Source organism: Carettochelys insculpta, chromosome 2 (assembly GCF_033958435.1).
Source record: "Carettochelys insculpta isolate YL-2023 chromosome 2, ASM3395843v1, whole genome shotgun sequence".
NCBI classification, from domain to species: domain Eukaryota; kingdom Metazoa; phylum Chordata; order Testudines; family Carettochelyidae; genus Carettochelys; species Carettochelys insculpta.
Window position 1 is genome coordinate 14,550,015 of NC_134138.1, and position 12,990 is coordinate 14,563,004.

A 12,990-nucleotide genomic window follows, 5' to 3' on the forward strand; every position below is an offset into this window, starting at 1 on the left:
GAGTGAAATTCTGGGTCAGCCTTGCAAGGGGAGTAGTGGAAGCAAAAAACAAACCTCACTTGTTTTCAAGGCTCCAGCAGCATGAAGACAACTGCAGGCTCACCTATGAGCAATTAAATACTTTCTGTTGCCAGGTTCAAAGCACTTGGGTGGTAAAGATGTAACTGGGAAGCTATAAGTAGAAGGAACAGGCAGGAAGGGGAAGCTTAGAGGGAAAGCTCAGAAAGTGAGCTAAGAGGATACATGGAAACTCAGACTCCATAATGCTGGTGTTATGTTCTGTGTGAAAAACTGAAAAAGAATAAAAGATGCATGTGGTGAAAGGAAAACATGACCTGGAAGTGATAGAATATGACTACATTGTGCGGCATATTAGCTAGCTGAGTGAATACCCTGTGAGAGTAAATTGAGGAAGGAGACAGTCTGAGGAGATTACTTACAAAGGCATATGGTCCATCCATGCTTGTTATCAGCAAATGTCTCCAAAGTCTGGAGAGGGACACCAGATCAGGAAAGCTCTGAGTTACTACAGAGAATTCTTTCCTCAGAGTCTGGCTGGTGGGTCTCACCCACATACTCAGGGTCAAGCTGACCACCATATTTGGGGTCAGAAAGGAGTTTTCAACTAGGTCAGATTGTCAGAGTCTGTTGGTTTGTTTGCTTTCCTCTGCAGTGTGGGGCACAGGTCAGTTGCTGGCTTGGATTAGAGTAAAGGATGGATTCTTTGTAGCTGCAAGTCTTTACAACAAGATTTGAGGACTTCGGTAACACAGCCAGAGGTTATGGGCTTGTTACAGGAGTGGGTGGGTGAGGATCAGTGGTGAGCAATGTGTATGTGGCCAGACTATGTGATACTGATGTTGCCTTCAGGCCTTAAAGTCCATGAGCAAACCTCATTGCTACAGTCAGTGAGGGCTGTAGAGTAAGAAATGTTTTCCCAAGGGAAGTAGTGTAATTCCTATTGTTTGAGTCAGTTGCACCCAGACTGGACAAAGCACTTGCTGAGCTACTGCAGGCAAGGTTGTGTTGGTACAGCTGAACGGAAAGGCTAGTTCCATCTCCAACTTGCATAACACATTGAGGCCACTTTCTGCCTCAATGTTTTTGTATCACACATTTCCAGGTCCCTGGGGCAAAGCTTTTCTTTTTAAAATATCGCATCTACTGCATCAGCTCCAGTCATTTGAAGGCATGTGGGCAGTCACCTTTAGTCACCTTTGGAAAAAACAACCCACTGTCTCCTTCATCATTTACTTCCCAAAGCTGGTCTTGGAGGCAAATCACTACCTTCCCAGCTCCTGTGGCTAGAATGTTTCCCTGCACAGCTGCTGACATGCAGAAGATTGCTCCCTTCACACTCCAGATGGGATGTCATTGTGTTTTTTTCTTCCTCTGCAGGGCCCGGCTGGACCTCCTGGTGTTGCTGGCCCTCCTGGACCTCCAGGAGCTCCAGTAAGGAAACTTTGTTATTTGTTTCTAAAGGGACAGAAGAGACATTTTAAAGTAATTAAGGCTCAGTCTTGTTCCCATAAACTTTAATGGGAGCTTTGCCATTAACTGTTATGGGACCGGGTTTCATGTCCTGGCTCCTCTTCACTTACTCCTGGGGGAAGTCGGTGCTGTTGCACCGGCACAGAAGCACATTCCCTGCAGAAGGTTCTGTGGGGAAGCAAAGAGCAGGAGCATCAGTGCTCACTCACCCCACCCCAGCAGTGTGTTCGGGAACCCAGAGGAACTGTAAGTCCCCCAGGGTGGAAGGAGGAGGCTGGATGGATGGTGGGGGAAGGCAGGCAATGGAGACAGAGCTCACCCACTTTTTCTCTTCACTGAGCAGTCAGGGTGTGGTCAGATCAACTCCCCCAAACTGCCCTTGGCTTTAGAAAGCTTTCTACCAGGGAGAGGTCTTGATGGGGGAGTGGGTCTGGCTGCAAGGGGTGAGGCTTGGCAATGGGGGTTGGGTGCAGGAGGTGTGTGCAGATGCATGGATGTTTGGGAAACAGGGGAGCATCTCCCTGTGCAGTGACCCCTTCCCCTCTGCCTAGCTGCATTTCTCTCCCCCCTCAGAGAGGAGGATTCCCTGTACGTGGAGATGCTCTCCTTGTCCACCCACGCCCTTTGCATCTCGACCTCCCTGCCCCACACTTCCTAAACCTTACCTCCTCCTGCCCACTGAGCACCCCCACTAGGTCCCTTCCAGTGGGAGTCTCCTGGACCCACAAGTCCCCCACTGAGGCCTTTCATCTCCCTTAAACTAAGCTGCATTCCTTGCATTGTGAGTCACCCCTCCACACCTGGACTCCTACCCCCCTGAGCCACAACCAGGAACCCCCTGGTCCCCACCCTAGGAAGCCCAACTCCCCCAGCACTCCTCCCACTGAGCCACCCACATCCAGGACCCTGACCACGTTCACCTGAGCTCCTCTCGAAGCCTCCTTCTCCCTGCACCCAATACCCCTAAGAAGCCTCTGTGTATGTAGACTGCCCACACACCTGGACCTCCCAGTGAGCTGCCTACACCCAGATAGTGCCATACAGAACCCTGATACTCTTCAGGAAATTCTGCTCCAAAAATTGCAACTTTTGTGTAAAAAATTACACATTTTAAAATTCTGTAGAATGATATTTGTCAAAATATCTCTAACAATATAATCAGATTATTTTCAATTATTTTGGTAATTTATTTCAAAACACTCGCCAGTAAATAATATAAAATGGTGCAATTAGATTGTGTGATTTTGATGAATATGCAGAATTTTAAAATATTGTGCACAGAATTTTCATGTTCAGGCACAGAATTCCTTCAGGAGTATCTGCACCAACTGTTACAACTATTCCTAGTTCCGAAGGTCACAGCAGGCCTTTGTAAGTGGGCAAACTGTACTGATCTCTCTGAGTGGGAGTTGGTAAGGTACAACAGCAGAAAGCATGTGCCTGTTCTTGCATGGCAAAGGCCAGAATTCTGACAGTTGCCTGCTGTGGTTTCATTTATAGGGACTGCCTGGAGAAATGGGTGTTTCTGGTAAAACTGGACCTCAAGGACCAGATGTAAGTTCTGAACTGCTGCTTTCAATTCAATCTTCTCTGGGTGTGCACAGGCCAGTCCTAACTAATTGGCAGCCCAGCGCAATTGGGGGCCACTGGGTGGCAGGGGTGGCCCAGCAGGGTGTTGGTGGGGGCAGCAGATGCGGCCTCCCATCAGGTCCTGTTGCACCCGTGGCTGCCAGGCCGCTCAGCTGTGGCCCCGTCCCTCCCCCGTCCCCATGCGGCAAGTGCCCGCTGGCTCTGGCCTCTCAGGGGCTGGTCCATTTTGGTGGCCCCTAGAAATTGGTGGCCCCAGGTGATGGCCCAGCTCGCCCACCCTTTGGACCAGCTCTGGGTGTGCATGTCTAACTTATATCCTTCTTTTAGTAGCTTGTCCATAGAAAAGGTTAATGAATCTTTTACAGTGCCCACTTGAACACTTCCTTTTCATGCACTGGAGATTTCTGTTTTCAGCAAGAGAAGTCCCTCAGGATTCAAATCTCTCTGCTGCCAAAGAAAAAATCTGTCTTACATGTATTTTGGGATTTCAGTAAAAAAATACATTCAAGCAATACAGGTTGAACTGCTCTAATCCACAGCTCTCTCATCCAGCAACATCTGTAAACTGGCACGATTTTCATGAGCTGGACAACCATTTATCATGGGTGTGGCCAAGTTTTCTGTGGTCCCACAAAGTTTGTTTCCAGCCACCAGTCCTGGTTTTCAGTGTTCTGTGCTGTTGATTAGCTGTAATTTACCCCAAAATGCCTTCTAAGAGTCCAATAAGCAGTGGAAGTGTTGGTAATGTGCTAGAAAATATTGGCTTTACATTGTCCGGCAAATTCTCTGGTCTAGCACACGTCAGGTCTGAAGGGTGCCAGTCAAGAGAGGTTCAACCTGTACTATTATTTATTACTGCCTTCAAATTATTGTAACATGCAGTTCCTTAAAACTACAGGCTTCCCATCTGAGGCACATAAATTGAAACAAAATCTCCATCTTAGGACACCAAAGCAAATTCCATAAAGTATTTAATGCCAAGGCTGCTCAATTAGGATCTCATTGATTTTAATAGGCACTCCCACAAAATGTAAGGTTCTTTAGTGGCTGTGTTAAGGTAAAATTCTTTCCTACCTTTCCATAACATTAGACAAATCTTCTTCATAATGATCCTGGTAGCTCATGCTTTCACATAGATGTGATAGATTTTATGGCGAGACACTTAAAGAAGGAGACAGACTATTTTATCCTTGGATGCAGAAGAGAATAGGAACCCGTGAGTAAAGATGCCATCTCTAAATATATTTAAGAATCTATTTATAGTCTTTAAAGCGTTTGCTGTTCTTTCTCTGTAGCAATAGTGACATCCAGTGGTCATTTACCAAAACCGGTTTATTGGAACAGAGCTGCATCATTGGCCGGGGGAACATCTGTATTACAGGATGTTTCCTGGTGATCATCAGAATGGAAAATAGACCATAAATGTAAAAAATGCAACAAAGAAGCAATGGAGCTAATTCCAATACCCTTAAAACCAGCATCAAAGAGAGCACATGAGGTCATATGTGCCTGTATCTCATAGCAGCTAGATGGTAAATGAGTCTGGTTTGAAACAGTCTGTACGTAAGTGATCTCCAACAGCTGATAATTTTCTCTTGTTTAGGGTTTGCCAGGCAAGGATGGATTAAATGGTCTTCCTGGACTTCCGGGCCAAAAGGCAAGTGGCACAGGATATGTTAACTTAAGGCTACTCACCTACTGATCTTAATTTATGGACAGCATGCCCAACTTGGCATGCTAGCTGCTTAGCCACTCCACTGCAGTGGGCCATTAGGTGCATGTTCAGGGCAAATTAGCTGAAGTTGTATTGAAATTGGCAGAGGGAGTAACCAGATCCTGTGGCAGGTTCCTCAGCATGCTACTTGGAAATTGGGTAGCACTTGGTTTTTTGGCATGCCAGCCTGAGCCCCATCTTATACTGTGACGCTTGTAATAAGCTATACCCGGGTCCAGGTCCTGCACTACCCTGCCATCCACAGACAGGGATATTCTGAGTTACAGGCTTCTGCCAGCTGCTCATGATCTCAGAGTAGAGAGACTCCAGCCATTCTCACAGCTCCCCAGTCTAGGACCTCAAGACTGTACAACCTTGCCCTGGTCAGAAGTCTGACAATGTAAGTTTATTACCCATTCCACCTCTCCATCAGTGGGGACAGGGTATGCAGAAGCTTTTGTGCTCTGGGCAGATTTCCCAAGCATTTCAAACAGCACACACTGTCTGAGGTAAAATATAACACAGATTTGTTAAGTACAGAAAGACAAATAAGTAGTGAGAGTCCATATCGAAGTTTGTTACCTAAGAAATGAAAGCAAAAAATTCAACCTGAGTTCTACAAACAAGACAGGATTTGAATCAAATGATGCCTTGCCCAGGAGATATAGTTCCTTCATATGAAAGCAGGGGTTCTCCTTTGCAGCCTGGGACCACCTCCCGAGTCCAGTCTTTGTTCTCCAGACACATTTCCAACTGTTGCGGGTGTTTTGTGGGGAAAGAGGCCAAATCATGATGTCATTTCCCCTCTTTTATAGTTTTTTTCCACCTTCCAGGAAAGATCCTTGACAATGATGTGAGTCAAGTTTTCTCAATTGTCCACGTGCTATCTCTGAGAAGTCATCAGTGCCTGCAGCTGCCAGCATAGTCCTTGTGTGTGTGGACTTCTTTAACATGCCATCTGCACATCTGGCTTCTCTACTGGTGCCCCTGAAAGGCTGGTTGTGGGTGTTCCCAACCTGACAACATCTTTCAGTAACACTCATCTAGCAAAATGTCATAACTTCCCAGACAATGGTGGCAGATATAATTCAACAGGTTAGGGATGTTTGACAGATCAAGCCTTTTAAACATGGTACCTCACAAGGCATACTTTGCACAATACATATCATAATTATATGATGGTGATGAATAGGGGGGTTCCAGGGTGCTGCTTTGAGTCACAGAGTGCGACAGCCCCTCAATCAGCAGGAGACAGTGACTCATCCATTTCCTTCCACTCTGCTTGCTGGCAAAGAAGCTGATGAAGAACACTGCTTAGTATAGTTACAATTCTGTCAGATGCCAGAGGAGACTGTATCTCTATACCGGTGTCATGAGTGTGGTTCAGGAACTCTGTTCAGAGCACAATTTATAATTCAAACACTCAACGCCCAAGAGTAATATCCAATAAATTCAAGCTACGGTACCCACAGGTTTTCGCTTTGCCTGTTCCAGCCACTGGAAAGAGAATATACCATTCCTTTAAATCTCCTACTAGAACACATGAGAGGCAGGCAGTTCCAGACCCTGCCCCAGCTGTTGTACCCTCTCATCGGGGTTAAATGCCATTCTGCTTCAAATGATAGATTTCAAAAACAGCATCCTTCCCTATTTGGCTACCCAGGTGGAGGAGAGGTGTGTAGTGGGAGAAGTCACCATCAGTACTTACTGGAGCATTAAGGAAAAGGGCTCTGTTAAGGCTTTAAGCAGCTGTGCTTCATCACAGGGATTAGATGGCAGCATTATGAAAGCAGGAGCCAAGACCAGACTTGAACTGCTGGTGGCAGGTGCTACACTTCTTCTGCCTGAAGCTTCTGCCCTGCAACAAAGGATTAGAAAAACCTGCCTTAGAGAGATAGAGACATAGACATTTCCATCTGTGTATCTTAACAAAGAGAAGGTTAAGGGACAACTTAGTCACAGTCTATGTATTTCCTTAGGGAATAGATATTTAATCATTTACTTTCTGATCTACCAGAGAAGTCATGACACAATCCCTTAGTTGGAAACTGAAGTTAGACAAATTCAGACAGGAAGTAAGGAATGATTTGTTGATGATGAACTATCCTTACGCAATAGATCGGGGCTGTTCACAGAAGATACTTGGCTCCATGTTATTCCAGCTTTGGGGTTTTGTATACACATTTTTCAAGAGCAGAGGAGACATCTCCAGAAACAAACAAAGCAAAAACTTCCTAACTATCAGGGTGGTTAAGCCTTATAATCAGTTGCCTAGGGAGTCTGCAGAAACTCCATCATTGATGATATTTAAGATAAGGGTAGCCACACATCTGTCAGACATTCTCTGGATGGTGCCTGATCCTGCTGTGAGTGCAGGGGCTGGACTTGATGATCTCTCAATGCCACTCCCAGTTCTAGTATTCTGTGATTCTATGCAGGTGCTCACACACAGTTCCTGGAGAGCGGAATCACTCAAAGCTCTTGTCTGTGCATTTATTGCACCCCTCGTGAGTTGTTTTAACCTCCATTTGTGTTCCATGCAGGGAGAACAAGGAGAAAGGGGAGAGAAAGGTTTTCCCGGGAAAGCTGGTCTCAAGGTAAGGAATTCCAAGACACAGAGCTCTCTGTAAGCATGGATCGACTCAGCCAGAGGCAGAATCTGATTTCGTTTGTTGGCCTGCGGAGGTTGATAGGCTTGTAACACTCATATAAGGGAAAAGAAGAAGCACATTCCTCTCTTTCTGCTCAATTGATGATTTTGTGCCATTGCAAATAGAGGTGGACTTAAAGTAGAGCTCATGATCTGACACTTGCAGATGATGTTTTGGGAGGCTTGTTTTGACATATTGCATCACAGCTGCTTCGTGTGCCTTTGGACCCAAGCCACGTCAGGGACCCATTTCTAGATCTGAGTTGGAGACAGAGGGAGGAACTCCTGTGACACACCTGTTTTGCTGTATAGTGCTAGAAGTAACATGGTGATGATAAGGCAGTGCAAAGGGGCTTTAATTCCCTGTAATACAAAAGCTGTTCTTTTATCTTCCCAGGGCGAGACAGGAAATCATGGCCCACCTGGTGTAGCTGGAGAGAAGGTGAGCAGGCAGAATTATCTGAGCAACACCAGGCCACCTACCAGAGTCGTACAAAGGAACCAGAGATGGGAATAAATCCTTCTGCCAATAACAGGATCAAGTGACATTGACTCAGACTGAAGACTGAAGTAAAAGTGCTTGGAATGATCAAATCGTTGGCAGCTAGACCCTGGGGAAAACTCTGATTAAAGGGGGAGAAAGCTAAACAGCCTTTGCACCCAGTGGCAACCTGGTCTCATGCATGGTGGGTCACAAAGAGGAGGAAAGAAGAGAGCCTGAGGCTGAGGCTGAGGCTGAGGCACCTGTTCTTCAGAACACAGGATGCTGGTGGGACTGCTGGGAGGCAGGGGCCTCCTTATTGCTGTACAATGCAGGGAGGGTATTGTCACCATCTCTCCAAAAGCCACAGCTGTGACTTAACCTGCCTAGGGAAAGAGCTGCATGTGACAGGTCTATTGTGTAATGTAAAGGCAGCAAAATTGTCACATGCAGGGACCTAACAGCCCCCTTCCTACTCCCCGAGGATGACTTGTATCCTCCAGTACAAAGCGTCACCCACTAAAGGAAAGACTAAAAGGTTTCAATATTTATATCTAGAGGTGAACTTAGGTTCTACCAGAAGGGGATGTGATAACTGGCTGCAGACATCTGATGTCTGAAACCACTAAGGAGGGCCAGTTATTTGGTGTGATACATGGCATTAGGAGTGGCCACTTAGAGGAATCTCTGGAGAAGCTCTGTGGTAGGATGACTTTTGTAGTCCTGGCCCAACTCTCATGGAAGCGAATGGGCTTTTTCTCTATTACTCTAATGGAAGTGAGGCTGTGCTTGATGAGACTGTGGAGCAGTCTCCCACTGGAGGGCATGGTCGTAGTGCAGGTTGTAGAAATCTGGACTGAGACCTGGCTGGGAAATGACTGTGGGTAAGAGGGACCAGATGGCCGGCCTCTAGGGTCTCTTACATCTTTACCTCTTCTGACTCTGGGTGGGAGGAAGGGATGGATGGAAGGGCATTGGAGCAGACAAGCCCTGGGGAAGGAAAGGTCTGACTCAGACATTCCCATGCAATGGCTGTCCTAGGTCAAATCCTGCTTCCCAGGATGAGGGGATCCAGCATGCTTCTGGCACCATTTCCTTCCTTATGAATTATTATTCCCAGAATCCCAACAAAACTCGGTTTCCTGGGCAGCCTGCACATGTTCCCCAGGTTTCACAGACTGCTCTTTCTCTCTTCCAGGGTGAAGCAGGACTTCCTGGTCCTCAGGGTTTACCTGGGAAGAAGGGAGAGAAGGGAGATCCGGTGAGTGACTGTGAGGTGGTGCTTAGTTTGACTGGAGCCATTGGAAGTTCTTCCCACCTGGTGTTGTCCTTGCTAGACATCCACATTCCCAGAAAGCACCCTCCCCACTACACATGAATTCAAGTATTGGCCAATGAGCTCTCCTTATCACCAGTGAGGGGCACAACAGGTCAATCTATGTGCAGGAACTGTACTGGGACAAAATGTCATGGCTGATTTCATAATTCTTGTGAGGGAGTTGGAGAAGTGCCCTGTGAAGAGGAAAGGTGGTATTATTTTCAAAAGAACCTAAGTGGTTTAGGGACATTAGTCCCGCTGAAAAATCAATGGGATTTTGTGCTTCTAAATTACTTTGGTGCTTTAAAAATCCAGCCCATGGTCTTTCCTGGTGGTTATGTATGTGCATACAGAGCTTGAGCCTGTCTCCAATTATATAAAAAAACATTGTCATGGTTTTTGGGTATATGTGTAGTGTGTAACTTACACAGGTAACGACACCAGACTACATTAGTGCTGACTAGGAAATGTTTAGTGTATGTCAGCAGCTTCCATGTGGGCTAGTTAGTGTGCAATATTCTAGTACACCTTCACGGTGGACTAGCACACCAGGTAGCGTCACCTTGTGGTGTTCGTCACCCTACTGCCTCTTGTGTTCCCTAGAGAAACATAGTGATAAATGATGTTTTCTGCAAGTGTTTCAAGCAACTTCACTTTTATTTGCAAGTTGGATTAGGGTTATTGGTCTCTTTTCCATAAAATAAGGTGTAAACTGTCAGCTTTGGAAAATCGTGTTTCTTCCTTTTTGTGAATTAATCCCAAGATGTTACTCTTTGATTTAACTGCTAGTGCTGCAGCTGGGCAGACAGGTGAGATCAAACAACAGTATTATATCACTGTGGTAGCTAAGGGTGAGTCAGGTAAAATCGGAGTGTTTTGTCTTTTCATAGGGAGAAAAAGGAAGAGCTGGACTCACTGGACTGAAAGGTGAAAGAGGTGAAAAGGTGAGTCACAGAAAGTAGCAGGCACCTTACCTCCCAAAAAAAGAAGAAGAAGAAGAACAGAGGGTAGAGGGTATACCATGCACAGCAGAAACAGGTGAACTACAGAGTCAGTGGAACAATGGAAAGAGCTAGTTGCTTGGACACACTTCTAATAAGAAAACATAAGAGCACCTGTGACAGGTCAGACCAAGAATCCATCTAGCCCATTATTCCATCTTCCAACAGTGGCCAATGCTAAGTGCCTGAGAGGGAATAAACAGAACAGATAATCATCAAATGGTTTATCCTTTGCCACCCATTCCCAGCTTTTGGCAAACAGATGCTAGGGACACCATTCCTGCTCATCCTGGCTAATAGTCATTAATGGGTTTATCTAGTTCTTTTTTGAACCTTGGCCTTCACAACATTATCTGGCAAAGAGTTTCACAGGTTGACTGTGTCTTGAGTGAAGAAGTGCTTCCTCTGATTTTTTTTTTAAATCTGCGGCCTATTAATTTCATGTAGCAATCAATGTTCCCTTTAAGCTGAGCACTCAGGCAGCCATGCAGGAGCAATGCAGGTGCCACCCAGCTTATTAACTGAGCACCCGAAGTCACCCATAGTGGACAGTATGTGTTTCTGTTGGTGGTGTACATCCGTACACGCCTTGGTGAAAATAACAGCATTTATTCTGCCCAGGGATGGAAAAAAATTAGAGGAAACACTGATGGCAAATCCCTAGTTCTTGTGTTATGGGAAGGAGTGAATAGAATTTTCTTATCTACTTTCCATACACAAGTCATGATTTTATAGACCCCAATCCTACCAGCCTTTAATTTTCTCTTGTCTAAGCTGAAGCATTCCATTGTTATTAACCTCTCCACTCCATGTACAGAAGCCGTTCCATAGCCCAGATAATTTTATTGGCCCTTTCTGAACTTTGTCTAATTCCAGGCATGTGTGTGGTGGGGTTTTTTTTTTTAAATCTCATTAGGGAGAGTGAACCAAATAGATGGGATTTAATGAATATAATACGTGAATATAATATGTGAGCAATTCATGGCAAAATATTTACTATACAAATTTTGGAATGTGCACTATGGCTAGGTAGATTGAATTAATAGCCAGCTGCTGAGAAACTAGTAAGAAGGAAATAATAATGGACCTAGTTATGACATTGTAATTAGGACAGAGGTGATTGAACAAGACTTGAGTTGCTAGTTACGAAGCTGGTATGTGCAGGCCCCAGCTGATGTTGCTCAGCTGTTTTATCAAGCTGGGATAAAACAGATAAAAAGGTTTGAGAGGATTAAAAAGTGATGCTCTTCAGAGAGTGGCGTTGTTGGGGAGATCGGCAGAGGAGCAGACTGATGCAAAGACAGGCCATGCAAGATGGGTGTGAAGCAGTGAGGATTTTGGAAGCTGTCAGGGAAATGATAAGCTTTAGGCAGGACAGAGAGGCAAACATGACTTTTATTGCTTTAAAGCCCTTTTCATTGTGCATATTGGCTTCCTGCTAAAAAAAAAAAGGAAACAAATTAATGCAAGTCGGTCCCACAGCTTTTGTAGGGCATGTTTCCATCAATTGCAGGAAGCTTTGAATCAATCCCTTTGTATGCTCTGACTGGAGGGAAACTAAAATTTCTATGTCACCCTGCAACTACATTACAGATCAATTTTGACTTGTTAGTTTCTTTTAGCTAAAACACCGCCCCCCCAAATATGTTGTTTTGAAAGTTCCAATTTTGTACCACCATTACAAATTTTTCACCAAATATTGCATTTAGTGGAAAACCATTTTTTCACTGAAAAATAGTTCAGGCATAACTTTTTTGTTATTCTAAAAGTGCAAATGATTTTCAGTATTACCAACATTTACACACAGACCTCAAAACACAGTGGGTGGGCCCCACCAGCGCCCTTTGGGGCAAGAGGGGCAGCCAAGCAGATATCTTTCATGTGTCAAATTGCACAAGAGTGAGGAGAGGGAGGATTTGGCCAGGGACACTGGGGTAAAAACATCTTTCAGCAAAAGAACCCTGGGATCTATAATACCCATTCTAAGCTGACAGGACCTCCTTGGAGTAGGTCTGCTGTGGTATAGCCTGTCTCACAGCTGTAATGTTGTAGAGCTGTAGTTGTGCTGTGTTTTACTTTTCCTGCCGTCTTAGTACTTAAATACTCCTCCTCTCCCTTGCTTCTTTAGGGCGACGTGGGTCCTGCTGGTCCCCCAGGTTTACCCGGAAGAGTGAGTAATGCTGCATCCCATGCACTAATGCAGGGTTGATGTACAAAAGAATAGGCAGCAGTTTTATCTCCTGCACAAACATCCCAAGCTCAGGGCTTTACAGGTTACCCATTCCTTTGGAGAAACAACATTAAGTATTTATTTAGCCCTAGTATAACTCTGTTAGCTTCACGGGAATGATATCATGGATGCAATTGGTCTAGTGGTTCTTACGAGGTTGGTATGTGTGAGTCCTGTCACTGCCTGTCTCTGATGCATGCTCCCCAGCATCAGTTTGACAGAGCTGCTGCTTCGCTTCCTTTCAGTGTCATATGTTATAGGCATATGAGCTGGTAAAATGTATGTATCTGTGCCCACACAAGGGCAGAGAAAGGGAGTAAATGGCTTTGTCTGCTGCAGGTTTATTTCATGGCTTCTGTAGAGTTATTTTAGGGCAAGCAAAGTGTTTCAAGTCCAGGATTTCCTGGAGCATTCCTGAGGAAACCAGTTTATTTTCAGGGTGGATCCTATGAGAAACTGAACTTATCGTGCAGGGAGCATGCCACGTGAGTTTCACCATGCTCACGGAAATAGCA

At 45.3% G+C, this 12,990-nt stretch overlaps 1 protein-coding gene across 1 annotated transcript in view; it reads left to right on the forward strand.

The window, feature by feature from the left end:
- Window positions 1–12,990, forward strand: part of COL22A1 (collagen type XXII alpha 1 chain) — a 263,941-nt gene that overhangs the window by 188,002 nt on the left and 62,949 nt on the right. Inside the window, exons 23-30 of the mRNA XM_074984490.1 lie at window positions 1,399–1,452; window positions 2,992–3,045; window positions 4,685–4,738; window positions 7,339–7,392; window positions 7,843–7,887; window positions 9,125–9,187; window positions 10,135–10,188; window positions 12,374–12,415. Coding sequence (XP_074840591.1) covers window positions 1,399–1,452; window positions 2,992–3,045; window positions 4,685–4,738; window positions 7,339–7,392; window positions 7,843–7,887; window positions 9,125–9,187; window positions 10,135–10,188; window positions 12,374–12,415 — 420 coding nt within the window. The remainder of the gene's footprint in view (window positions 1–1,398; window positions 1,453–2,991; window positions 3,046–4,684; window positions 4,739–7,338; window positions 7,393–7,842; window positions 7,888–9,124; window positions 9,188–10,134; window positions 10,189–12,373; window positions 12,416–12,990) is intronic.